The sequence below is a fragment of the Pteropus medius genome, unplaced genomic scaffold, assembly GCF_902729225.1.
Source record: "Pteropus medius unplaced genomic scaffold, Ma_sr-lr_union100, whole genome shotgun sequence".
NCBI classification, from domain to species: domain Eukaryota; kingdom Metazoa; phylum Chordata; class Mammalia; order Chiroptera; family Pteropodidae; genus Pteropus; species Pteropus medius.
The window spans coordinates 5123223-5150541 of NW_024355990.1; the positions used below are offsets into that span (position 1 = coordinate 5123223).

At 59.1% G+C, this 27319-nt stretch overlaps 2 protein-coding genes across 7 annotated transcripts in view; one reads left to right on the plus strand and one right to left on the minus strand.

The window, feature by feature from the left end:
* The first annotated feature begins 3012 nt into the window (after positions 1 to 3012).
* GRIN2C (glutamate ionotropic receptor NMDA type subunit 2C) lies at positions 3013 to 14400 on the plus strand. The gene is made up of 12 exons (XM_039859516.1): positions 3013 to 3444; positions 5550 to 6148; positions 6507 to 6621; positions 7584 to 7795; positions 7951 to 8116; positions 8467 to 8620; positions 9915 to 10040; positions 10334 to 10563; positions 10950 to 11110; positions 11236 to 11423; positions 12324 to 12556; positions 12988 to 14400. Exons 1-12 carry the CDS (start codon positions 3046 to 3048, stop codon positions 14077 to 14079), a joined length of 3675 nt encoding a protein of 1224 aa, XP_039715450.1. The 5' UTR covers positions 3013 to 3045; the 3' UTR covers positions 14080 to 14400.
* Positions 14401 to 18125: 3725 nt separating this feature from the next.
* SLC38A12 (solute carrier family 38 member 12) overlaps positions 18126 to 27319 on the minus strand; it is a 50935-nt gene continuing 41741 nt past the window's right edge. For 3 of the 6 annotated variants that reach the window (XM_039859647.1, XM_039859648.1, XM_039859646.1), the window contains exon 11: positions 18126 to 20787. In XM_039859647.1, the coding sequence (XP_039715581.1) occupies positions 20027 to 20787 (761 nt within the window). In that variant the 3' untranslated portion in view covers positions 18126 to 20026. The remainder of the gene's footprint in view (positions 20788 to 27319) is intronic. The other 3 variants (XM_039859645.1, XM_039859650.1, XM_039859649.1) reach the window with 1 other exon arrangement.

The window sequence follows — 27319 nt, forward strand, 5'->3', positions numbered from 1 at the left end:
GAGACCTCGGTGCCCGCACCAGGGGAGGCAAGATGGAGGGGCGGCCTTTTCCCTTGACGCCTCTGTTCAGGGTTCGGCTCGGCGGCAGGGCGGGAGGGAAACCCGACGGCAAAGCCGAGGCCACTCACCGGATGGGCAGTGGATCCTCGTGCAGCCAGAGTCCCTCCCCTCCCCGAAATCGGCTCGGTTGGTGGGCTGCTGGCCTGGCAGCGGGGAGCTCTCAGGTCTGGGGTGTGTGCGTGTGTGCACGTGCGCGCGCGTGAGCCTGCCTGAGACTGGATGAGCCTGGTTTTGGGGGAGAGAAGAGCCCCAGCACGTCGAGGTGCCCAGGCCGGCTAAGGTGATGTTGCGTCCCTAAGGACTGACCATTGACACCCTCCTGTCAGCCATTATGGGGTCCATGTGTTCATCAAACATTAACTTAGTGGGTTTTCGGAGGTGGTGGACCACTTAGTGGGTGAGCAGAGGTCTCTAAGACAACAGTCCATTGTGGGGTGGGGGTAAATCGAGGGGGCAAATACCTGCCAGGGGCAAAATGACTCAAGCTATCTCATAGGTATAGCTTGGGGCTCCCCAACCCCGGAGAGGTGGGGGAGGGGTGGGAAGAAGTGCACCTGGCCTAGAGGCCCACCCAGCCCCTGTCTGCTCTCCCCATGTGTCTGGAGCCTGGATGGACTAAGGCAGGTGCCCTGTGGGAGAGGGATTTAGGTTGAAACGTTTGGAATTTTGTCATGTAGACAAGAGGGAGGCAGTGGGAAGAGGACATTCCAGCCTGAGGGAAAAGCAGAGCTGGGGGCTAGAGATGAGGACAGTGGGAGGTGACTGGCCACTAACTAGCCTGGCAGGAGAATGGGGTCCATGGAGGGGAGGACAGGTGGTTGGGGTGAGAGTGTGTACAGCCCCATCTATGGGACCAAGGTGTCTGTACTTCATTTGTAGACACCATGAAGCTGCTGTGCTGTTTGAGGAGGGGGTGTCACAGCCAGTGGGGCATGCAGGGGTGGGTGGACGGGAGGTTGAGAGGTGGGAGGCCAGGGGGAGGCGAGCGGGAGATCAGATTGGGCCAAGGCTGATGTGTGACCCTCCAGTCTTTGGGGAAGGCTGGGTACCACACGGTGGTAGTCTTTTTGAATCTGCCTTTTGCTATTTGAAGCTCAGACTTACCAGATTGGGGCCACTCCCTCCAGAGGTATTCTGTGGTCACTCCTGGTGAGAGGCATGCCCAGCCATGACTTCCTCTGCTCCAATCCGAGAGGTCACCTTCCCATCAGAGAACATCTCTGGGGTAGTGCCTCTGGACTTGAGGGAAGACCTGGGTCCTTCATCTAGTGGCACGTTTTCCAAAAGAAACAAAACGAGAGCTGCGTGTATAATTTAAACATTTCTTGTAGCCACATTAGAAAAAGAAACAGGTGGGCTTCATTTTAATAGTATATTTTGTTTAACTTAATGTATCTAAAATATTATTTTTCCATTTGTAATCAATAGAAAAATATTAGTGAGATATTTTACTTTCTTTTTTTCTAAGTCTGCAATATCCAGTGTGTATTTTACACTTACAGCATACCTCGATTCGGCTGAGCCACATTTCTAGTGCCCATTGTCACAGGTGACTGATGGATGCTGTACTGGACAGCACGGATCTGAGCTCAGAGCTGAGAGGCAGAGATGGGGGAGGCTGGGGCTTCTCAGAGGGCAGGGAGCCTGCAGGGCCCAGAGGTGTAGGCAGAGGTGAGCACAACCGTGCCCTATGCAGGTATAACCTACAATCCCTGATTGGTGATGGTCGAATACGGTGTGACATCCTAGACTCACCCGTGTTTCCAGGCTGACATCTTAAGGCAGTGTACTAGGAAGCCATACACAAAGGTTGAGGGGTAGATGTCAAGGGCACCAAAATGAATACAGTATTTCCTCCCCTGCTCGAAATCCTGTCTTCTCTGCTTGGAATTAATCCCGGACTACCCTGGTCACCCTTTGGCCCTTCCCTGTTCAGAAGTTTTGTCAGGGATGCGATAATGATGGAATAGGCAAGCAAAGCTGTGGAGAAAGAGCTCCGTCAGTGGGTACAACTGACCAGCTTGGTGCTTGGTCCCAGGCCAAAGTAATGACGTTCATTTAGCAGGCATACACGTCAGGCCTTGAGGTGAGGTTAAAAAGATCCTGCACCCCAGCGATGATCTGGGGAAGCAGCTCCTGTAAGGTAGACACCCCAAGGGCTGCACAGGTCAGTGGTGTCACACTCCTGCTATGGAAGAGCTGCTGCTAACCGAGGCCACAGGGGAGGGGCGGGGATGGCCAGTGCCCAGGAGGAGGACGCTCTGAGCTAGGCAGGGCCACACAGAGCAGGGCCCTTGGGGATGTTAGATGCAGTTTAGAATGAAGAATCGGGGGTGGTGCAGGGAGGGGAATGTCACCAGAGCTACCTTTTCATCTGGCTGAGGAGCTGTCACCTCTAGATAAGGATGCTGATAACAGTGGGTACCCTTCACACTGCTGTGAAGTACATCCTGTGATTATTGCAGGCCAGAAAATGCGGCTCAGAGAGGGTGAGCCAACTTTCCCCAAGATCACCGAGCTAGTAAACGGCAGAACCGGGATTTAAACTCGTGTCTATCCGACTCAGATCCATGCACTTGGACACCAGACTGGCATTTTTTGTGTACCTTTCTCAGGCAGAATCCAGATGGATGAGTTTTCAAAGGCCTGGCCTTTCTAGCCAAGTCCGCTGTTCAACAGTCAAATGAAAGTAATGAGCACCTGTCAGGCCTCACGTTCTTCCTAGCCCCTGCTCCCTGGGCTGCCCTGGAGATGCTCAGCTAATCTCTCTGTCTCTTTCTCTTTCTCTTTGTCTGTGTCTGTCTGTCGCCCTCTCTCTGCCTCTCTTTGTGGAGGGAGGTTTTCTCCTCTTCTCCTTCATCCTCTGGATGTGTGTCCCTCTGCCTCTGGCCTCCAGCTCCCGTCTGTCTGTTCATGTTTTCTCTCTGTGCCTCTGCATCCCTCCCTGTGCCTATCCTGATCTCTCTGCAGGACCCTCCAGTGGACATGGGTGGGGCCCTGGGACCGGCCCTGCTGCTTACCTCACTCCTCGGTGCCTGGGCAGGGCTGGGCCCAGGACAGGGTGAGCAGGCTGTGACGGTGGCCGTGGTGTTTGGCAGCTCGGGGCTGCCACAGGCCCAAGCTCGGATCCGCCTCACCCCCCAGAGCTTCCTGGACCTGCCCCTGGAGATCCAGCCACTCACCGTGGGGGTCAACAACACCAACCCCAGCAGCCTCCTCACCCACATCTGTGGGCTCCTGGGCGTCGCCCACGTCCACGGCATCGTCTTCGAGGACAACGTGGGCACGGAGGCTGTGGCCCAGATCCTTGACTTCATCTCTTCCCAGACTCATGTGCCCATCCTCAGCATCAGTGGGGGCTCCGCTGTGGTCCTCAACCCCAAGGTGCCCGTTCAAACTCACGGGACTGGAGCCAGGCTGGGGCTGGAGGAGTGGGGCTGAATCTGGGCCAGGGCGAGACTTAGGTCCTGGGAAGCTGGGTTTGGGTAGAAGTGACAGGGAGGTGGGGACTGAAGGCGTAACATGAGTGAGGGAGGAGAAGGCTGTGGAATGATCTAGAAGGTAAACCTTCTGGGCTGTGTTCACATTTGTATCTGGATGAGGGATGGGCAGGTGACAAGCCTGCCTCTGGCTGGGGTGGCAGCCCTGGATCACCTTCTCTCTGCTGCTCTGCCTTGGCCAGGCTCCAGACCCAGGGGTGGAGGGCCAGGCTGGGCATGGGATCTGATGTACTTAACCTACAGAAAGAGCAGCCAGGGCGGTCGCTCGCTGTCTGAGGCCTGGGGGAAGGCTGCCCTCACAGACTTTATAACCTGTGGGGAGAAAATTCTAAACACACCCATCTGCAATCACAGCTAGAATAAGCATTCCGAAGGAAAAACACAGAATACCATGGGGAGTCAAATGGGGCCCTCATTTGGGTAGGGGGTTGTTCAGAGAAGGCCTCCTAAGAAATGACACTGAAGCGACCGACCGGGAAGATAGGGAAGATAAGAGGAACTGGCATGCTGTGTGTGGGGGCGGAGTGATGGGGAGTGTCCCGGGCAGAGCGGGCAGGTGGTGTGAACGCCCTGAGGTGAGGTGAGAAGGGCAGAGGGGGCAGGTGGTGTGAACGCCCTGAGGTGAGGTGAGAAAGAGCTCGGCGTTTTTGAGGAACAGAGAGAAGCCTGGAGAGGGAGGTGGGGTTCCAACCACATGGAAAGACATTTGGGTTTTACCCTAAGTGAGCAGGGAGCCAAAGAATGTGTTCAGGGAGACTAATCTGATTTGTGTGTCTTTCATGATTATCTTTTACTATGGAGAATCTTAAGCACACATACAAGTAGAAGAGTATAATGATCTCGTGCATCCCCATCCAGCCCTGACTGAACTTGCCCCATCCTTACCCCGACCCACTTACCCCTCTTCTGTGTTATTCTGAAGCAAAGCACAAATATCCTATTATTCCATCTAGAAACATCCCTGTATGTATCTCTAGAACATAAGGGCTTTAAAAAAAACCCCACCATATATTATCACATCTAAAATCTAATAAAAATTCCTTAACATCGTCAAATATCCTGCCACCGTTCGAATTTTCCCCATTGTCTCATAAATGTCATCGATGTTTATTTTTAAGTTTGTTTGCTTAAATCAGGAGCCAGTTAGGTTCCCAGGTAGCGATTGGTCCATACGGCTTCTGAGTCCGTCTCTAGGCTCCTCCATCTTTCTCTTTTTTTTTTTTTCTCGCAATTTCTTTGTCGAAGGAATTGGGTTACTTGTGCTGTAGGGTTTTCTTGGATTTGTTTTTCTTCCTTTTCCTTTTTCTTTTTTAAAAAAAAGATTGGGACAGTCGCAGTGTGGTGAAGTCTTGGAGGGTCTGCAGTGGCAGCAGGGAGCGCACAGTTAGGAGTGGTTTGCATTCGCCCAGGCTCGAGCTGGCAGTGCCCTGGGCATTTGTGGTGGTGAGGAGCAGGAACTGTCTCATTCCTCCCGGGGAACCACGGAGGATGGTGATCTTTAGGTCCGACATTAGCTCCCAGAACGGGTTTTCTCCACTCTCACAGCGCTTTAGAAAAACACTAAAGCCCAGCGTCCCATCTCTGAGATTCCGATTCAGTTGGTCTGGGGCAGGGCTTCCCAAACTAGCAGGCTCGAGAATCATCCGAGGAGCTTGTTAAAATACAGATTCCTGGGAGCCATCCCCAGAGATTCCGATCCAGTAGGTGACGCTGATGACGCCGATGCTGCACTCCAGCACGGCTCGGGGGCCGGGCATGAGTGTTTTAAAAAGCTCTCCGAGTGATCTAATGGGCGGCAGGGGTCGGGAACTGTGTCGGGGGCGGGAGGAAGGTGTTGTGGGCCAGGGCTCCCGGGACGCCCAGCATCTTCCGACGCCAGGGCGTTTAGGGGCTGACCCAGGGAGCCGCAGTTGGCCGGGGGTGGGGGCGCGGGGTGGGACTCGGCCAGCCCCGCCCCCCGCTCAAGTCCTTCCCCGGCCCCGCCCCCAGGAGCCCGGCTCCGCCTTCCTGCAGTTGGGCGTGTCCCTGGAGCAGCAGCTGCAGGTGCTGTTCAAGGTGCTGGAGGAGTACGACTGGAGCGCGTTCGCCGTGATCACCAGCCTGCACCCGGGCCACGCGCTCTTCCTCGAGGGCGTGCGCGCTGTCGCCGACGCCAGCTACCTGAGCTGGCGACTGCTGGACGTGCTCACGCTGGAGCTGGGCCCCGGTGGGACGCGCGCGCGCACCCAGCGCCTGCTGCGCCAGATCGACGCCCCTGTGCTGGTGGCCTACTGCTCGCGCGAGGAGGCCGAGGTGCTCTTCGCTGAGGCAGCGCAGGCCGGCCTGGTGGGGCCCGGGCACGTGTGGCTCGTGCCCAGCCTGGCACTGGGCAGCACCGACGCGCCCCCCGCCGTCTTCCCCGTGGGCCTCATCAGCGTCGTCACCGAGAGCTGGCGACTAAGCCTGCGCCAGAAGGTCCGCGATGGCGTGGCCATTCTGGCCCTCGGCGCCCACGGCTACCTGCGACAGCATGGAGCCCTGCCTGCCCCGGCTAGGGACTGCCGCAGCCACCCTGGGCCCGTCAGCTCTGCCCGGCAGGCCTTCTACAGGTGGGCACCTGCCCAGGGCATGTGAGTATGTGTGCGGGGGGGTACGCTGCAGGGACCTGGATGGCAGTGAGCTTGGACTCACTGGCTACACCTCCCACTAGCTGTGTGTCTGGGGCCAAGTGACCTTGCCTCTCTGAGCCTTAGTTTCTTCATCTGAAAAATCAGGCCAGCGTGGCGGCGGGGGTGGGGGGTGGCGAGGATCACGGAGGTCAGTACAGAGAAACGGAAGAATAAGCACACAATACATGCTCCCTGCTGTCAGTAGTGGTGAGGCGGAAGGTGGGGGAGCGGCTGTTTGGTCCTGGGCAGGGGCTGCAGGCAGGGCTAAGGGACACCCTGACTTTCTCTCTGCCTGCAGGCACCTGCTGAACATCACCTGGGAGGGCCGAGACTTCTCCTTCAGCCCTGGTGGGTACCTGGTCCGGCCCACCATGGTTGTGATCGCCCTCAACCGGCACCGCCTCTGGGAGATGGTGAGAAGGGGGTGAGCCCAGGGGCCCTTGGTTTCTTCTCATTTTGTCCCCAGCCCTTCTTGTGCCCACGGCTGAGCAGAGAGTCCCTTCTGTCCCTTATCCAGCCCTTCATCCTTTAGGTCTCAGCTGAAACATCTCCACTGGGCAGCCTTCCAGGTCCCCCAGGTTGGGCGAGGCACTTCAGCTCTGGGCTCCCACGACACACTGGCCTCCCTCCACTACAAGTACTGTTATCACACAGTCCCGCCCGTAGGGCACTAACCCACAGCTGTGCTGGCCAGACGGGCATGCACACAAATAGAACCTGGAGAGCTCGATGCCTGAGTGGAGATGTGTGCAGGGCACGTGGGAGTAGAGTAGAGGGCAGGAATTCATTCTGCCTTCAGAGGAGGAAACTGGAGAAGACTTCACGGAAGTGGGGACATTTGGGCTGGGCTGTGGAGTGTTGAGTAGGAGCTCACTAGGAAGGGATACTAACCTGGTATAGACAGAGGGGTCGGAGGGTTTGGGGCATTTTTAAGTGATGTGTTTGGGGGTGTGAAGACTGAGGAAGAAAGGTGAGGTGATGGGGATAAGTTGGACCTGAGTGTGAAGGGCCTTGAGTGCTGGGGTGAGGTCTTTATATACCAAGGAAAATGAGCCTGGTGAGGTAGACTCAGGCCTCGGGAAGGTGCCATAGGCTGGCAGCAATGTGGCGGCTGGACCAGAAAACACAAGGACCGGAGCCGGGGAGGAGGCTGAGGGAGCCCTTCCTTCTGGCCCTCCCAGCTCCTCTCTCCTACTCTCCCGTTCTCCAAGTGCTCTGGCTCCAGGCCCTGCTCTGTCCTGCTCCAAGCGTCCCTCGGTGTGAGAGGGAAATTCTGGGCCCTGGCAGGCACCGCGCTCCCCTGCCAGAAGCCCCACCCAGAGGGTGGGAGTGATGGGGCTGGAGGGCCCGGGCTGAGGCTGGCCACCCTCTGCAGGTGGGGCGCTGGGACCATGGCATCCTCCACATGAAGTACCCAGTGTGGCCTCGCTACAGCGCCACCCTGCAGCCCGTGGTAGACAGCCGGCACCTGACGGTGGCCACGCTGGAAGAGCGGCCCTTTGTCATTGTGGAGAGCCCTGACCCTGGCACGGGCGGCTGTGTGCCCAACACGGTGCCCTGCCGCAGGCAGAGCAACCACACCTTCAGGTCTGCAGGAGCTCACGGGAGGCCTGGTGTGAGCCGTGTGCTGCCACCTGACGGCAGGCGTTGTGTGTGTCCTATGCTTGGGTACGGGGGCGGGGTCCACATGCCAGGCTGGGAGGAGCTGCTGGCTCTGACTCCTGGTGGTCTCTTGGTGGCAGCAGTGGTGACACAGCCCCCTATACCAAGCTTTGCTGTAAGGGCTTCTGCATTGACATCCTCAAGAAACTGGCCAAGGTGGTCAAGTTTTCCTACGACCTGTACCTGGTGACCAATGGCAAACATGGGAAGAGGGTGCACGGCGTATGGAACGGCATGATCGGGGAGGTAGGCCTACCCCCGAGGTCCACCTGAGCCCACCCGCCAGCCCACCTGCTGGCCAGGTCCCACATCACTTAGCCATTCCCAGCTGCTCCCAGGGCCTTTCCTCCTGTGCTGGGGATCGTCAGGGTGGGTGCCGGGCCCAGCTCCTTAAGGGTCTCCCAGCTGGCAGGGGAAACAGCCGTCACCGATGATGCCCCTTCGGGTGGCCAGCACTGAAAGTGGAGCTCTGAGGACCCCAGATGGGAACAACTGACTGCTGATGGGTGCTCGGGGGTGCAGAAGAAGACTGAGGGGAGTGCCCCAGCCTGTGGGGGCCCCTCCTCCAATCTGGGGTGGACCCCTCTGGCCCCCAGGTGTACTACAAGCGGGCAGACATGGCCATCGGCTCCCTTACCATCAACGAGGAGCGCTCTGAGATCGTGGACTTCTCTGTGCCCTTCGTGGAAACGGGCATCAGTGTGATGGTGGCTCGCAGCAATGGCACCGTGTCCCCCTCAGCCTTCCTGGGTGCGGCTCGGGTGGGCAGGGATGACTGGGGTGGAGGGGCCCACGATCTGGATGTGTGGAGCTTGCGTGGAGATGGTGAGCTTGGGGTGGGCCCTCACAGGGCAAGCACAGCAGCGTTGGGTGCCTCTGGGCCTGGGTGTCGGGTAAGGGTGGGAGGTGGAGGGGAGCGAGAGAGATGGTGGTGCCATTGTAAGGGACGGAAAACCCAGGAAGGCAGGCCGGCTTCAGGACGCGCCTGGTGGGCTGGGACAGCAGGACGAGGGGAGATGCTCCTTGAGGGGTTGGAGGAGCCCACTCAGAGCTGGGGGTTCTGACTGGACTAGGAAATCAGCATTTGCACAGCAGCCCCTTGTGTCAGGCTCCCTGATAGGTGCTCAGATGCAGCCATAATCCTGGACTTCACGGAGGGTCCAGTCAGGAGGTCAGGTGAGACTTGCAGTGTGGGGCTGACAGAGAGCCGTGAGGCCAGGAGCAGAGGAGGGAGTCCTGGCTCTGCCCCTTCCTGCTGTATGGCTTTGGGCAAGTCACTGAATCTCTCTGATCAGGGTTCCTCAGCCACAGGGAAGACAACAAACTCCACTCCAGAGATGGGCGCGGCCTCAGAGGAGCACATGCTTATGGCAGTAACGACTTCTTCCTCGGGGAGACTGAAACCGTTGATCACGGACCAGTCTCCCCAGCTCCTCGGGCCTAGGTTTCCGTGTCAGTAGGATGAGGAGTTAGACTTGACCTCAGAGGCCCTGATTCTAGGCAGAACAAGCAGCTCGTCCATGCCAGGCCGGGCAGGAGAGTTCCAGAACAGGAGTATGGTCAGCAGGACTGGCCAGCGAGGGAGGAGAGGATGGAAGAAATCCCTTGGGCTTGCCGATGTGGCTCTGCGGGCTCAGGCTCGCGGGGGGCGGGGGGCGGTGAGGTGACACCGGTTGCAGGCAGAGGGATGGGCGAGGAAGGGAAGGATATAGACCTTCTTTCTGTGAAAGGAAGTGGGGGGAAGGTGAATGAGAGCCAGAGGAGGTATGAAGTCAAAGGGAGATGTCCTAGGGTGGGGTGATGGGACCCTGTACCAGGGTAGGTAGGAAGGGGAGACCAAGAATGCTGGAGAGCCTGACCTCCCTAGGGGGCGGTGGGGGTGGCGTTTCTCATGGGGCTGTGCTGCTCTCAGTCAGAGACCCCTCTGCTCAGTCTGCTGGGCCGATGGGCCCTACTTTGACCCATCGCGCCTGGACCCAGCTCTCGGGGCTGTGGGTGAGCGGGGCAGCACAGAGGGCTCTGAGCCCCCTCCCTCTGTTCCCAGAGCCCTACAGCCCTTCGGTGTGGGTGATGATGTTTGTCATGTGCCTCACCGTGGTGGCCATCACTGTCTTCACGTTCGAGTACTTCAGCCCCGTCAGCTACAACCAGAACCTCACCAGCGGCAAGAGTAAGCTCTCACCTGGGCCTGGAAGGGAGGAGCAGGGTCGCCTCGTCCCAGATGGGTGGGTTCAGGGCCAGGTCCTGTGGGAGGTCTCTGGCCTTCGGACAACACACAAGGGGCCAATCAGATACACGAGAGAGAAACAAGGTCAGCTCACTTGCCCTGGGGTGGGGATGGCCAGGGATGGGGTCCCCACCCAGGAGAGAGTGGGGACAAGAGCTGTGGAGTCAGGTGGGTTGAGGCCTGAGCCCCTCTGCGCTGGGCGAGAAGATCCCCAGTATCTGTTCTCTCGCCCCCAGAGTCTGGAGGCCCATCCTTCACCATTGGCAAGTCCGTGTGGCTGCTGTGGGCGCTGGTCTTCAACAACTCAGTGCCCATCGAGAACCCCCGGGGCACCACCAGCAAGATCATGGTCCTGGTCTGGGCCTTTTTCGCCGTCATATTCCTCGCCAGCTACACTGCCAACTTGGCTGCCTTCATGATTCAGGAGCAGTACATAGATACTGTGTCTGGCCTCAGTGACAAGAAGGTTCTGGGGCCACCGCTGGTGGAGGGTGGGGGATGTGAGGGCAGGGGAAGGCCTTGGGTGGGACACAGGACAACTGGAGTCAGTAGAATTTGAACTGGAGGCTGGAGCAGGAAGGAGATGGGGAGCCTGGTGAGGTGGGGGCTGGTGGGGGAGAGATGGCCCGGGTCCACTGAACGAGTGGCCTTGGGTAAGTCTCTCCTTGTCCTGGCCTCAGTTTCTCCATTTGTAACACAGGAGTGGCCTGGACAGAATCTAAGACCATTCTGCTCTCACTATGCAAGTGCAGACTCTGGGATGAGGTTGGGGATGGGGCCGGGGTGGGTGTGAGGTGATGCCTAGAAGGTTTGGGGGGAGGGTCACAAATGGCGGCTGCCCTCTGCCCACAGTTTCAGCGGCCTCAAGATCAGTACCCACCCTTCCGCTTCGGCACGGTGCCCAATGGCAGCACGGAGAGGAACATCCGCAGCAACTACCGTGACATGCACACCCACATGGTCAAGTTCAACCAGCGCTCGGTGGAGGATGCACTCACTAGCCTCAAGATGGGGTGGGTCCTCAGCCCTGAACTCATCCTCTGTCTCTACCCACATATCTCCCCAGTGACATGTCAGGCCCTAGTTTGGTGTCCCCACCCCTCATGGTCCCTGGTCTGAGGGCTCTACCTGTCCCTAGGAAGCTAGACGCCTTCATCTATGATGCCGCTGTCCTCAATTACATGGCGGGCAAGGACGAGGGCTGCAAGCTGGTCACCATTGGCTCAGGCAAGGTCTTTGCCACCACTGGCTACGGCATCGCCATGCAGAAGGACTCCCACTGGAAGCGGGCCATCGACCTGGCGCTCCTGCAGTTCCTGGGGGATGGTGGGTGCTGCCACTGCCGGGGACTGGGGTGGGTCCAGGGTGAGTCATGGAGCTGGATCAGGTGACTGCAGAAAGCTGGTCAGCATCACCGCCGTTCTGAGTCCCCAGGGCGTGTGTGCAGGGGGAGGTCTCTGGGTGGAGCGGATGGGGCTGTGTGTGTGTGGGGGGCAGGGAGTATTTGGAGGAGTGAATGGAGAACTGGCGAAGAGATGGGTTTGCCGGGAGGGAGTAGGAAATAGGATTGGGGAGTCCCTGAAGGGCAGGAAGACAGGAAGGAGCTCGGGCCACACAGCGGGGGTTGGGGATGGCTGAATTTCTTTTCCCATCTCAAGATTACCTGGGGCAATGCCAAGGGCTTGCCAGTCAGAGCTGGGGCCCAGGCTAGCCTCGGCACCAGGGGCTCACGTGTGTGAGGGCTCCAGCTGAGCCTGCCCCTAAAACCCAGAGAGAGCTTCGAGTTTACAGTTCCAATGCTATTAGATATATAACGAACGGTCTGATTTTCCATCAGTACCATAGAGTAATGAGAGTAATAACAAAGAAGGTGCTCGTGGTCTCCGCGGGGGTCTGGGCCTTTTGTCTGTGTGCCCAGCTCCATACCAGGCATGTAGGGAATCAATATGCATTTGACAAATAAATGAGTGATAACATTCACCCAGTCAACAAGCTTTCACTGGCCATGTGAGAGGTGGGTGTGTCAAAGGCTGGCACTGCCCACCCCAGCCCCCACTCTCCTTTCTTCCTGCTCATTGACACCCCCACCCCCAATCCCACCCCCGCTGGGCTGGATTCCCTGGGTGGGCCTACAAAGGGTGGCACCCTGGTTTCAGACCCTTCCTCGCTCAAGGCTTGGGTGGGCATTGGGAGGGTCTTTCCTGAGCCAGGTGTGCCCCAACCCAGGGGAGACACAGAAGCTGGAGACGGTGTGGCTCTCGGGGATCTGCCAGAACGAGAAGAACGAGGTGATGAGCAGCAAGCTGGACATCGACAACATGGCGGGCGTCTTCTACATGCTGCTCGTGGCCATGGGGCTGGCCCTGCTGGTCTTCGCCTGGGAGCACCTCGTGTACTGGAAGCTGCGCCACTCTGTGCCCAACACGTCCAGGCTGGACTTCCTGTTGGCCTTCAGCAGGGTGGGTGGCCACCCCGCTCTAGACAGAGCCAGCTCTATCGGCACCAACGCAGATAAGTCAGAGCTAGCCATGGCCCCATTTGCAGATGTGAAAACTGAAGGCCCGGGAGGTGGCCTGGCCTGCCAGCAGGAGAGGAGCAGAGCCCCGCATCAGGCGGGGCAGCACTCTGGAGCCAGGCTGCCGCGGGCTGGCGTCCTCCCTGCCATTTACAAGCTGTGTGACTTTAGGAGGAGGGAACCTCTTGGAGCCTCAGATAACTCCTCTGTAAACTCTCACAGCAGCATGGCGCCTAGCGAGTAGGCGCTGCCTAATGAATGTTAGTTGCTTCCTAGGACTTAGAGGTGCCTGGGCTGGTGCCTCGGACAGGGAGGTGGGCTTGTCCCGAGAGGAGGACGCCGCCGCTCACAGCGTGTGTCCTCCCTACCGCCCAGGGCATCTACAGCTGCTTCGGCGGGGTGCAGAGCCTGGCCAGCCCCGCGCGGCCACCCAGCCCGGACCTCACCGCCAGCTCCGCCCAGGCCAGCGTGCTCAAGATGCTGCAGGCGGCGCGTGACATGGTGACTACGGCAGGCGTGAGCAGCTCCCTGGACCGCGCCACGCGCACCATTGAGAACTGGGGCAGCCGCCGCGCGCCTCCGCCTCCCCCCAGCCCTGGTCCTCCGCCGCCCAACCCCGGCCCGCCCCCCAACCCGAGCCCCAAGGGCTGGAGGCCACCGGGAGGAGGCCGCGCCGCGCCAGGGCGCAGGGTCCCGCAGCCCCCGGGCCGCCCCCCGACGCCAGGGCCGCCCCTGCCCGACGTTTCCCAGGTGTCGAGCGCGCTGGCCTGGGAGGCACGGTGGCCGTTGCGGACCCGGCGCGGCGGGCGGCACGTCTCGGCCTCCGAACGGCGCGCGCTCCCGGAGCGCCCCCTGTCGCCCGAGCGCTGCCACTACAGTTCTTTCCCTCGAGCCGACCGGTCGGGGCGCCCCTTTCTCCCGCTCTTCCCGGAGCCCCCGGAGCCCGAGGACCTGCCCCTGCTCGGGCCGGAGCAGCTGGCCCGGAGGGAGGCCCTGCTGCACGCCGCCTGGGCCCGGGGCGCCCGCGCACGCCACGCCTCCCTGCCCATCTCGGTGGCGGAGGCCTTCGCCCGGCCCAGCTCGCTGTCCGCCCAGTGTGCCCGCCCAGCCTGTGGGCGCTTGGCACAGTCGATGCGGCTGCCGTCCTACCGGGAGGCCTGCCAGGAGGGCGTGTGGGCAGGGGTCCCAGCCTGGCCACACAGACAGCACGCCTGCCTCCACACCCACGGCCACCTGCCGCTTTGCTGGAGGGCTGTCTGCCCTCATCTCCCACCCTGCGCCAGCCACGGCCCCTGGCTCGCTGCGGCGTGGGGGCCTCCAGGGCACAGCGGCAGGACCCTGGGGCTGAGCACAAGCTACAGGGACCATGGGGGGCTGGAAGAGGTCAACAAGGTGGCCTGTGGGACGCACGGCTTCCTGGGACCTTGCACTTGGCGGCGGATCAACAGCTTGGAGTCAGAAGTGTGAGGTGTCCGCTACTCTTGTTCCTGGTTCAGCAGGATTCTCCACCTGGCACTGCCAGGTTAGGGGGCAGGCAAGCTTGGACTTTTCTGACTTCTGCCATGAAGTCCTGGCCATGGGACCCCAGTGACAGTGATGTCTTCCATGGGCAGTTGAGTGACTCCGGCAGCCTCAGGTCCTGGTGTGAGCTCAGTTTGTACTGTCCTCCTATTATGCATAGCCCTTCCCGCTGGACGTGGAGTCACAGGGAACAGTGGGGTCTCCCTGCCCTGCTGTTAGTCAGTTCCTGGTCATGGCTGCTGGGCGTCCGTATGGGAGCACGGAGGCGGGAACTCAGGGTTGGGGCAGTCCTTGCTCTGCTGGCTGGTGTTTCTTCTCATAGCCCTGGGACATTAAACAAACTTTTACAACCCACTGGTCCTGGCTGCCTCATTCTGCATCTCCGGAGGGGGTACATCACAGCCCATGGGCAACGGGAGCATCATGGGAGTATCTCAGGCGGAGTGTCTGCCTAGAGCAGCGGGCAGCTCCCCCTGGGCGAGCATCTGGGAGGTGAGGCTGTGAGAGGGCTCCAGCAGCAGAAGCCACTTGGTATTCAGTGCCAGCTACCGCCCACCCTGGTGCCGGAGGTGACAAATGTGCTCAGCACAGGGGCTCTGGTGGTGATGGATGGAGTTCATCCTTCAGTCTCCTTGAAAAGAGAGTCTGGTGCCAGGGGCTGTCGGTGTCCCATCCTGCCAAGGGCCCACCTGAGAGCCTGACAGTGTCGTGGTGGGAACGGCAGAGCGAGGTCTGTTGTGGGGAGCCTGCTGGGCTCTCCCGGGCCCTGGCTGGCTGCATTCTCTCCATGGTGGATGTTCAGGGCGATGCACTACCTGCTGGTTCTGGAAGCCTGGCACAGGTGGCTCCCGGGGTCAAGCACAGCTCAGTCTTGCTGGCGCTGGGACTCCTCAGAAAGGGGGTCAGAGAGTTGGCCCTACGGTCTCAGCCCTTCATCCTCCCTCTTGGCTCCCAGACCTACCTCCTTTCTTTGTCACATGTCATCGGCTCTGGGCCTGATGGCTCTTGCTTACAATTCTCAATGTTTCCACATCTGCGATTACATTCAGCTGCCATAATGACTCCGGGAAGCAAGCGAGCACTCATTCTTCCATTCATTCCACAAACACAGTGAATGTGACCGGTCTTGTCAGACCCTCTTCTAACTGCACAGCATGTAAAAGCCGAGGCCTTGCTGTCTTCGACAAGCTGGGTGAGGCAGGACAGAAACGAGCATGGGGGGAGGCCGGGGAGGGCAGCTGGGTGCCAAGACCATGTCGTAGCCGCTGCCCAGTGCCCTTCTACATAGCTCTTTGCTGGTTCCATCTTCAGTCTCCCAAGGCTCCACTACTGGGATTGGGCCCTGAAAAATGAAGCTTTTTGTTTGGGTTTTTAGAGCTGAAATGGTAGAGTGGGGGATGTTGCTATCCCCTGGCCCCCGTTCTTGGCTGGAGAGCCTGACTACCCCGAGAATGGGTGGTCTTGTCCACTACAATCAATTTCGTATTCTCTGTCCTATGGAGTTTCATGGATCCAGGTCCATGATTGGAGGCTCCATCGCAGGTGGCAAGTATGAGTCTAGGGGAGCGCTAGAGGCCAGAACCCTGGAGAGGAGCTTGATCCTGGTTGCAGCCACTGGTCACGAGAGGGTTAACCGTGGGCCACCAGCCCCTGACCCCTCACCCTCCCTGGGGCTGAGTGCAGCTCTGGGGGGAAGGCTACAGCAGGTGAGGCTGGGAGCAGTCACGAGGTCCAGGCTGCTCTCCGCTCAGTGCCCAAGATCATTAATAACCAAGAACTGGAAAGGTAATTAAAAACCAAATGTGGAGCTGAGCCTGCTGCTGGCTGGCTCCGAGGAGGGACCAGTCCTGCTCCTGGGGCCAGGCTCTTGGCTGCCTCGTTCTTTCTCTAGGAATGGATTCTGGAGAGAAGCGAGCCCCATGGGAAGTAGGGGCAGGAAGGATGCCTCTTGCAGGTTTGGAGCTGGTTCGGCCTGGCTTTTCAGCCTCCTACTCAGAGTTGCAATGTCCCCTGACCCTTCGAGCGAGGACCGAGGAAGGGTCCTGCACTATCGAGGGGAGGGCAGAAAGCCTGGCAGGGGACAGGAAGGAGCTGACCATGTCCGAGAGGCCACAGATGTTCAGTCATCATAAACAAGGGCCTGTGTGGCAAATAGTGAGCTGAATACACCCACACACTCCAAGCAAGGCTCGTTTATTCTTTTGGTGGGACACAGGAGAGGCCCTCAGTAGGAGGACATTCTTACTATCTCACCCTGGTCCTTCCTGCTGCTGTCACTGTGTTTCCTCCCTGTCTTTACTGAGCAGCTCAAGGTCCACACCACCTTGATCCTGGGAGCCAGGTGTGTGGGGGAGGGGCTCAGAGCTTAGGAAAGGGCGGGCATGTTGTCCTCCGTTAGGACATCTGGCTCCAGTCTGGTTATATGAAAGGATACTGGTGTCCTGAAGTTTCCTGGGGTTTGGGGACGAGACCATCCCCTCTCAAAGCCCTCTAGATCCTGAAGAATTTAGGCCAATTTCCCATTTCTGAATTGTAGCGGGCAGTGGCGACAAGAACACACTCAACTAAATTAGGAGACTATGAAACCAATTAGGTTTGGGTACCCAAACCAGGGGTCCTCAGGGAGTCTGAGAGCCCATGGCTACCAGGGCAGTTATGGCTGGCATGTGACAAGGTAGTCGACATCAGCACAGAACAGCTTTATTGAGCACTTTTGTGCCAGGCACTAAGTAAGCTCAGTATTTTAGTCGGTGGTACAGGTAGTATTACCCCAAGTTACGAATGATGGGAGGAGCGCGTGGAGGTGTACGGCCTGTAAGGGGTGGGTCTGACTTCTAGGTCCACATTTGATCCCTAAGTCATGCCGCCAAGGTCTGTGCAGAAAGTACCCAGCACTGAACCATGCCTGGCACATACCAGATGTTACTTCTCCCTTTCTCTGACACCATGAGCCCCACCTGAAGCGCTGGATCTTGGTCTTGGAAGAGCTGGCTTTTCAGTGGCCATTTAGCATGGGCTGGGTCAGACATCAGCCCTGCTCTCTGGTCCCAGACAGGCGTGATGTCAGCCTTCAGCTTGCCCATGGTCTTGCAGCCCTAGGGCCTGGCACCGCCAGAGTCTCCCCCTTGGGCAGCTCCTGTCTTCCCTCCTCTGTGACTTTTGCCTCAGCCTGTTGCCAAGGCTGCTCCCAGCCCCCAATGTGGCAAGAGCAGCTGTGTGGCTAAGGGCATGGCAAGGTGCCCACTGCCCACCTTCCAGCACTCAGCAGTGCCTCCCAGCCTGCCACCTGCCATCTGCCCCATCCATAAGCCTGTAGCTGCCTCTCTGGCCTCAGGTGAGGGAACAGACAGGAGCGGCGGGCACAGTGGCACAAGGCCCCAGTGCTTCGGCAGGGGATGAGGCGGAGAACACTGGCTCCCACCTTGACCTGGCCTGCCCCCGGGGCCAGTCTGGGGCAGTGTGGGCAGACGATGTCGGGTGGAGGCTCTGAGTTTTCATTCTCCTCTAAAGTGACGCTTGTACCTGGGCCAGGCTGGGCTGGTATCCTCTTCTGCCCTCCCACTACTGACTGCGCCCCCCGCCGGCCCCTCTATAAAGTGGAAACTATGATCCAACTGCCCACCTCATCAAGCTGATGTGAAAACAGCCAAATGTGCTCAATGCACATGGCGAGCAAGCATCCATGGGGACATGTTCTCCTCCCCTGGCCCCAAGCCCTCTGGCTCTCCGCAGTAGAGAGGGAGGTGACCCCACCTGACCTCGAGCAGGACAGAGAGCAGGTGAACAAGGAGAAGCGAAGGGACCCAGACAGCGGCAGTGATGAGCGCCCAGCTTGCCATCAGTGATGTTGTCACCTCAGGTCAATTCCTTCGGGGACTGGGGCCATCTAGCTCAGAGGGGAATGCCGCTGCCACCAGATTCAGCTGCTGTGGGTCCAGACTGTCACATAAATCAACCTGCACTTTATGATGTTAATAAATTCACGGCAAAAATCTGATTTGGAGCCTGGGGCGGCAGGATGATTTAATCTGTTCTCAAGCAAAAGGGAACGTAATTGGAGAAGGCTAAGTACAGATGTTTCAAGTTTTCGGCAGGGCAGCTCCAGGGAGGGTCTGAGCCGCAGGGGGCTGGGCCACCCTGGAGCCCACCCAGCTCTGCCCACCTCAGGGTAGGGCCTCCTGGAAAGAAGCTACAAGGGCAGATGGGGCAGATTTCAGGTGAATGGAAAATGATGACACATGGGTACAAGCTGTGAGAACTGAAAATGTGTGACGAGAGAAAGCAGATCATGGCCAGGTATGTATGACACGGGGTTCTCACAGGCTGGCGCTGCTGGGGGTGAAAGGTGTGGGGTAGTGTTGCCTGTGGACTCCCCATACTCCTGCAAACTCATGTGTCCCTCTGCCCTCCCCCCAGACCACCAGGAGGCCCAGTGCGGCCGCTCTGTTCAAGGTATGAAGCCAATGTGACGCAGGGGGAGGCTGCAGTCCCCTATCCAGGACTGAGCAAGGCACTGAAATCCAGAGGGAGGGGCAGGGCCTGAGACCCCACCCCAGAGAGGCAGCTCCTGGCCAAGCCCCTCTGGGCTCCAGGACGGGTGGGACCAGGCCCGGGGCTGGAGGCAGCCAGGGACCGTCAGGAACGAACCCCAGGTCCTAAAGCAGGAAAAGGCACATTGAAAATGCAGAGTTCATTAGAGTCACCTGTTTCTGAGGACGGCTGTTCCTGCAGACGCATGCATGATTGTGACAGGGAAGGGACCACGAAAAGCTGGCGAGGTGGATGGGAACCTGACTCTCTTTCCATGGGGATGATGGCCAGTGCCCCATCTCACCCCATGGTGCCCAAGGGACACGGAGTGTGTGAACACTGAGCACCCAGTCTGGCTTGAAAGGGAGCCATCTTTAGTGTTGGAGCAGGGACTAGGGGCAGGCCTGACCTCTTACAGGTGGGAACCACCAGACCCACTCACCACTACAGGCCAGGGCACTCCCAAGTCATGTGGAGCAGGTAGCAGCAGCTTTCTTCTAGTGGCCCTTATACACTGTCCCCCACACTGCAGGAGGCCCCCAGAGCCCCAGCGGAGCAGTCGGGAGAGCAGAGGATCCCTTTCAGGCGTCACAAACTCCAGGCTTTAAACCGGTGCACGAGCTGCTGTGTCCCATGGAAGGGCTGCTCCTGGCCGCTGTCTCTGAGTCATCATGGGCTCAGGAGCCTGGGAGAGGAGCTGGCACCCACAGCAGGGCCCTCGCAGCTCTGGGCCCGGGACCCTAGTGCCAGTTAGCACCTCCTGCTCTTGTCATCGGGGCTGGTCAGGCCCTCCCCGGCAATGCCGAGCCCGGAGGGAAGGTGGACCCAGTCTGTCACGGGCAGGCCCGGTGGGGAGGAGGGTGAGAGCCTGGGATCCGTCCTGAGGTGGCGGCAGCTCCCAGTGGGGCAGACTTCCCAGACAAGGATGTGGGAAGGGGCTGGGAGGGAGAAGGGGGACGTGGTATCTGGTATAAACAGATGCACGTGCGTCACCACCGTGCCGGGAGAGGACCGAGCCCCTGGGGATGGGATTAGTGTGTACAGCAGAGAGGTTGAGTCCAGTAACCAGCTCTGGACTCTGGGCGCCACCGGGTGACCCGTTGTGCGCTTGGCCGGCCGGCGGCTGCCCCGGGGGTGGGGCAGGAGGACCTGCCCTGGTCGCTGAGGTGAGGTGCAGGCTGTGCGGAAGCCCGGGTGGGCGGACGATCCCCAGCTGGAGACGTGCAGGGTCCCCTCCAAGTACCCGGGCCTCGCCTGCACCATGGGGACCTGGGAGGCAACTAGATCTTGGCTCTGTAGGTGGGGAGGGCGGAGCGGGGCCAGGTTGGGGCCCCGACCCCTCGGCAGCAGACACGTTCTGCCATCAGAGCTTGGTCTCGCTGAGGACGATGTTGGCCGTGACAAAGATGAAGCAGGAGAAAGCCCAGAGCAGCACGAAGCCCACCCAGAAGGTGTGGCGGAAAGGGGACCTGTGCTTGTTGAGGGTCCCGTGGCCGAAGGCCAGCTGGGTGTCCTTGCGGCAACAGTGCACCAGGAAGGCGGGGATGACGTACTGGATGCCGGTGCCCGCGTAGGCGCCCGTGATGCCCACCAGGGACTCCAGGTCGTGGGTGCAGAAGGCCACCAGCACCGGGGGCATCAGCGTGATGGTGGGGAACACCACGCGGTCCACCACCCAGGGGTACGTGCCCCCCTCGCGGTGGAAGAGCGTCTTCCAGTTGTTGCGCAGGGTCACGGCAATGATGGGGAAGTTGGTGCTGATGGTGAAGACCGGGAAGAGGCCCAGGAAGAAGCGCACGGCGGCCACGCCCACGACGTCACAGCGCGCGAAGTTGAGGGTGTACATGTCCAGCAGGCTGTCGCCGCGGAAGCAGAAGACAGCGGTGAAAGACAGCAGGCCGTAGAAAGCCAGGATCAGCACGTAGTCCAGGAGGACCAGGCGCGTGAGGCGGCGCTTGGAGGTCACCGGCGTGATGAGGGACGGCAGGGAGTGCTGGCACATGAAGGAATAGACGCAGACGCCGAACAGGTTCCGGACCCCGGAGAAGTCAGCCAGGGGCGGGTGCCCCTCCCCCTGCCCGCGCCCGATGCGGACCAGGGCCAGCACGATCATGATGGCGAAAGCTGGAGAACGAGAGGGGCGTCAGGCAGTGGGGAGGGAACGGCTGTCGGCAGTGTCTGGTCTGGGGGCCCCTGCGAGGGACCGGAGCCCCGTGAGCAAGAAATTAAATTTTAATTAAAACCACGTTAAATTCACGTGACACCGACGGCCACATTCTGGGGCAGGTCAGCAGTGGCTACCGATCTCATGGATGACCCTGCAACTCCTCTTCCTGTCCTGTTCACCTCCTCACCCCTAGCAGGTAAGGGACAGTCCTGGGAGGAGCCTGGGCACGATCAGAGGGTGGGGGGCGTTCCTGTCTCAGCGCTACCCAGCTTCCTTATCCGCCCCCTGGGGCGCTCTGGGCGGCAGGGGGTGGGGGAGGGGGTCGCTCTGCCAGCTTGCTGGCGGGGAGCAGGCATGGATAGGGGCTCATGTTCTCTCTCTCTCGGTTTGAAAAATGTTTGGGAGGAGGTGTCCTCCTCAGCCAAGGGCCTCCGAGAGGTCACCTGAGGGGAAATGGGAGAGAGCTGGCTGGCAGCCCTGAGCACGAGTGGCACCCGAGGCCTACACCAGGCAGGAGGGCACCGTGGCCACTCGAGGAGGAAATGGCACTGCAAACCAAGGCTGGGGAGGCAAATGGCACATGGCTCTGTTCAGGGCCTGGTGGCACAGGTAGGGGACAAGGAAGCAACTCTGACCTGGGTTTGCTGCAGAGGGGGAAGGGGATCTGTTCCGAGCAAACAGGACTCCAGGCTGGCTGCGCCCAGCAGCCGTTTGCAAGGGCCTCCTCCGGCCGCGTCGCACACCTGGAGCCGGCCCAGGGGCCGGCGCTCCAGCGTAAGCCCCCTTCAGACAGACACACTTACGGGTCTGGCTGACTCTCCCCAATCCCTCAGGTAAAGCCCATGATGACACTTGCCATTTCTTGAGGAGTGACACAGGCAAACATGAAGGAGCAGTGGGTTGGAAGAGGCCAGCTAGCTGCCAGCTGGCCCCTCAGAGGCTCAGGGCACCTCCCCAGTGGGAGGCTGGGGGTCTCCTCACTGTCCCCTCCAGGCCACATGTCACCCCCTGGCTTTCTTCTCCTGGGACTCACAAGAAGCCAGACTGTCTTCCCACAATGACAATTGGGAGTGGGATCGATGAGACCATCATCTATTACTTTTAATCAGAGCTGCCTGACACCGTTGGGGACAGGAGGAGAGGAGGGGGTGGGCGAACAGGCCTGTGAAAATTGCCAATAAAGAAGATGATTTGTTTCTGACTCTCCAGCCCGCCCCAGTCCCTGCCGCTCCTGACTCCGAGGGCCTCATGACTCTTGCTGCCCCAGGGACATCACAAATCTTCCCAGCTCTGGTCAGTCAAGGGGAAAGCGGCCACCCAGTTCCTCGCTTTAGGTCTCAGCTCAGGAGCTGCCTCTGGCTTAACCCTCTAGTGGGGGTAGGGGGTGTGTGACAGGACACCCGTGGGGCCTCCCTGCCCCCTCCGGGAGCCCAGGACCCCAGAGCCTGGCCCGTCAGATTTCTGGGGGTGGGTGCAGGAGGGCTGTGCAGGGCAGAGATATGTTGGAAAAGCCGTACCACAGGGAGTGTGCTGGGCAGGATGTGAGGCAGAAGGCACGCCGGGGAAAGGCTGGAAGGGGTGGGGAAAGGGTCCCCTGTGCCAGGGTGTCTGTCCTGGGCCAGAAAGGGTTACGAAGCAGAGCTGAGTGGGTAGGGTGACTATAGCTGGAAGACTGGGGGCCTGGGGCTGCCTGGTGATTAGCTATTCAAGAAGCTACAGCTGACAGTTCTGCCACCATAGGCAGGGCACCGGGGTCAAGGCAAAGGGATGGCCGCTGTAAGGCAAGATTCAAATCCTGCTATGTCTCTACCATCGTGGAGTGTCACCTCATGACCGGGCACTACCCCTGGCCCAGGCCGGCACGGACTCTGAGAGGGGCAGGTGGAGAACTCCTCGTGTCTCTTGTTGGCCTTGGCCTAGGGGCTGTGGGTGTGGGGGGCATACAGGAAGGCTGTTGGGATGTGAGCACCTCCTAACCGCTGCTCTCTCTGGCCGGGGTGCTGGCTAGCGCCTGTCTGCTCACCTTCCTCCTCGGCCCTAAATCTCCAAGAGGTTGTAAGAAACACAGGCAGAAACTGGCTTGTGGGCAGTCTAGGTAGCCATGACTGGGGGCTCTGCTTATTGTGAATAAACCAGTTTATGAAACAGGTTTCTAAAGACGTGAGACTGATTTTTTAAAGCATGCATGCCCCCCGCCCCTCAAGAATGTACACCTATAATAGGGGTCTGCTCCGGTTGATAAGAAACTTTATCTCACAGTCTTCCTGCTGCAATTAATTTTACCACATACCGCTACCACCTAGATTAGCCACGCATCTTGTTCTCTTAATCAAACCAAGTCTATTTGCAAAACAACAGGTCTACCTTCCAGGGCTGGCTGTCCAGGAATTCCGATGCCAGAAACTCTTGGGAGGTGATTCCAGGAGCGTTAAAAACAGACAGCTCCATGGGGTTGCAGCTCCTCAATAATCGCTAACCTTGAGAGTAGGTTCTCCAGGCCAGGGGCCCTTTGGTCTCCACCCCGCAGTACTTCGAGGTCATAGGGCGGGTGCTGGGCTCTGCTCTCTGGCGTGGAGAGGGAGGGGAAAATGTTCCAACCTGGTCCCCAACTCAGCAAGTTCGAAAGGGACACCCAAAACACCGTGCTGCAAGGGAGGGGAGCAGGAGGGCCGGGTGTGGGCAGCCCTAGCCTTGAGGGGTCCTGGAACTAGAGAGTAAGGATGAGCTCCCCCATGCCACCTGGCCCCTGCCCTTGTGACCACACTCCTTTGCCTCGGCCCTTCCTTCCCCTGGCTGCTAGATGAGCAAGTTCACCTGCCATCTTCTAGATTGATTGTCCCATCCCTGGGAGATAGCTGCTCCGAAAACTCATTAGGTCCGGTAATAAATCAAGATGAAACCAAGATGATAGGCTGTGAGCGACAGGCGTTGCCAGGACGCCCGGCAGGGAGCAGGACCCCGAGTGCACACGCTGACGCCGAGGGCCGGTGCTGACGGCTCTCGCCCACCTGGCTAAGGCAGTGTGGGAGGCGGAAGTGGACACCGAGGTGGACAGAGCAGTGAGCGCTCTCCGACATCCTGGTGACCAGGGCCTGTAGTCCCCCAAAGGCAAGGCTGGCCTCGGCTTCTGTCTGGCCCTCACGAGCCAGGCTCAGAGGACCCATGAGATGGCCGAGGGTCACGGTCCACATCCACCCACATTCTGCACCGAAAGTCATGCTCCAAGGGGTGCAGTGAGTTGCTGGGGAGGATGGGGGGCAGGAGAGGTGAGGGCCTGACACATGTCACATGAGGAAGGAATGTCGGGCGTTGGAGGTTGCAGCTGCAAGGTGATGAAGCGGGACAGGAAATGTCTCTTTTAATATCTGAAGTAACAGCCCATAAAAAAATAACTGCACTTGTTTTGTGTAACTTATGGGCTCAACTGGGACCATTCATTCATTCATTCATTCATTCAACAAAGTTGTGCCACGTGCCCGCTGTCGGCCGGCACTATTCTGGGCATCTGGGGGTGGCGCACTGGCTAAAGCGATACAGTCCCGGCCTTCTGGAGCCTGCCGTCCAGTGGGACTAGCGGGAGGTGACAGGATACAGATTACAACAAAAGAAAGAACTGATTACGGCCGCGTTAGCTGCCGGGGCAGATGGTGAGATCTTTGGAGGTGTCCAAGCCCGAGGGCAGAAGACTCCCGGGGGGTCACAGGGGGAATCAGCCATCGGAACCTGATTTGGAAGAACCCATTGGGCTGTCCCACTCTGCAAGCCTGTGGCTGCCACACTTCCTCTCGGCGAAGGAGGGATGCGCTGCAGGCCCCGGGGGGGCGGGGGCGGTGGGGGGGCACCCACAGCACGAGTGTCGCTCTGTCTCCAGGCGCCCGGCCCAGCCCGTGACTTGGCCTGAAGAGGTGTGCTGCTTTCGCAGCCTTGTTCTGATGGCTGCTCTGAGTTCGGTGGGCTGGCTTCACCACATCCATTCCCCGTGAGCCGAAGCCTGCTCCCTACTCTCCCGCACATCTGACTCCTTGGGAGGGAGACACAGGAACCAAAGGCAAGTCCTCATCTTAGTACAAACCCTGAGCCCTGAGCAGACAGCTTCAAGAAGACATCTCCCATCCCTTTCTGAGGTCAGGTGAAAAGTAAAATCTATGCCAGGAGTGACCCGACCATCTGAAGGACGTGGACGGCTCATGTTCCTCCAGCTGAGGCGCGTCCAGTTAATGGGCGTCAGGACAGGCCACGGACAGGTCACTGGTCCACGTCAATATCAGCTCTGTCATGGGGGATATCGGCAACGGCAAGTGTGACAGTCAAGGTAATATTTTATACCAAGATGTGTTCTCCTAACATTTAACGAGTCATCAATTAGGCTCTTAAAGCGGTCGGGAGTGGCCTCCCGCCCTCCTGCCTTCTTCTGCCAGGAAGAGCTGGGTAAGGAGCCCTGGCCAGGAGCTGTCTTGCCTCAGATATGTCTGTCTGTCCTCAAGGCCTCTCTCCTTTGCAGAGTAGGGCAGATGAGCCAACACCCTTCGAACTCCTACCAGAGGGCAAAGGAGGTCCCGATTTAAAAGGGGGTGAACGTGAAAAAAAAAACAAACAAACCAAAAAACAAATCTGGCAGCACTCAGCCTCTCCTGGTTCCCTCCGTCCCTGAATACCCCGGCTCTCCCCGACCGCTCACCCTGGGGCCTCGTGAGTGAAGCTGTAAGCGGGCCAAGACCTCATGGGAGTCGGAGTTGACTTGTTTGTGGGGCCAGGTGGAGGACGAGCAGGGGCCTGAGGTCAGGCCCAAAGCTCTGATGCTCACTTCCGGGAAGTCCACCCAGCAGCCCAGTTTACCTCTCCGGGTGGAGGCAGAAGTCAGAGCTGCCAGTGGCCAGCTCCGCCCGCCATGCGCTAAACCATCCTTGGGTCAGCTCAGAAGTGCCGGCCTGCACTGGGGGAGGAGCAGGCAGCGCATGGAGTGGCCAGCTGGCACCATGGTGGCCACAAAGCCATGGTGAGGCTCTCCCTGCTGCTCAGAGCGGGGGTGAGAACTAGGCAGGGCTCCGCCTTCCCTACAGAATTCTGGGGTCTGTGTGGGGCTGGCATGGGCTGAGGACATCTCAGGCACCACCTGAGTTGGGGAGCGTGGAGCAAGGCGCTCCCAGCCTGCAGGGGGGCAGGGCAGAGCCCTCCCAGGAGCCTGCCGCCTCTCCCGCATTAAGCTCTCACTATGAATGTGTGACGATGGGACACGCAATTCTTCAGGACGGTTTTAAGGTTTTGCTCATTCTCCAAGACTGGCTGTGGAATGGGTACCACTGGGCATGCCGGAAAGCTCCCAGTGAAGCCGAGGGGCTCTGCCGGAGAAGCACTGAGAGGCGTGTACGGCTGTGAAGCCATGAACCACACGTGGCTACTGAGCTCCTGAACGTGGCTGGTCTAAACCGATGTGCTAAAGTGTAGAGCACACTGGATTTCAGACTCAGTGTGAAAAGGAATGTAAAAAAGCTCATTCGTTATTTTTTCATATTGACTACGTGTTGAAGAGGTCTATTAGGAATATTAGGTTGCATACACATTATGAAATTTTTAGACATGGCTGCCACAAAATGAAAAATGCCCCAGGTGGTTTGCGTTGTATTTCGAGTGGGCAATGTGAGTTTACTGTGACCATGTGCGTTGCGAAGATGTGTGTGTGCGTGCGTGTGCGTGCGTGTGCACGTGTGCGTCTGTGAAGTACCTGACCTGTCAGGAATTTGAGAGATTTCTGCGTCCTGCCCCCGACCTCAGCCCAGGTCTCCTAACTGTGACCTGAGCTACAGGAGCGCTGAAGGCCTAGGGCTAAGGTGTGACACCGCACTCATCCTTCCTGCAAAGCTAAAGGACAAATAGGCTCTGAGTCCCCCTGGGCTGTGACCACCAGGGTGGCCTGTCCTGCAGAGGGGAGGCACTGGCTGGGCCTGCGGGTCCTTTGGGAGTGGCCTATGGTCCTGGGTCACCGAGTCAAGGGACACCTTGGTAAAGGCCTGAGCTAGAACAGAGTTCCTGGAACCCTGGAGGAGGGCTCTGCCCGATGGCCTGTGCCCCTGAGGCCTTGTCCCCAGCGCCACTTGCCACCTTTGCAGATGCTGGAAGAGTAAGGAATACAGCTGTTAGTGAGGAGGAGGTGGATACGTCCATGAAGGTGAGGGGTGCACAACTATGCAGAGCCACGACTCTAAGAGCTCGGGGTGAAGCCTACAACTCCCCCAGGCAGCAGCCCCAGGCCCTTCCCACACGGTATCTTGCCTTGAAAGGACTGCCTCCTGGGAAGCTACCCCTTCGACTCTGACCACTGGCCCCAGGTGCCCCGAGGCTGTGGTTGGCCCTAGCCTGGGCTGCCCCAAACACCTTGCTGTTCTCCCGGCCCCGTAAGTGGCTCGGGCTGTGACGCGTGTGAAGTGGCACCACACATTACGGCAGCTGTTGGGAGGACGGCATTCTCTTCTCCGAGCAGAGACTCCATAT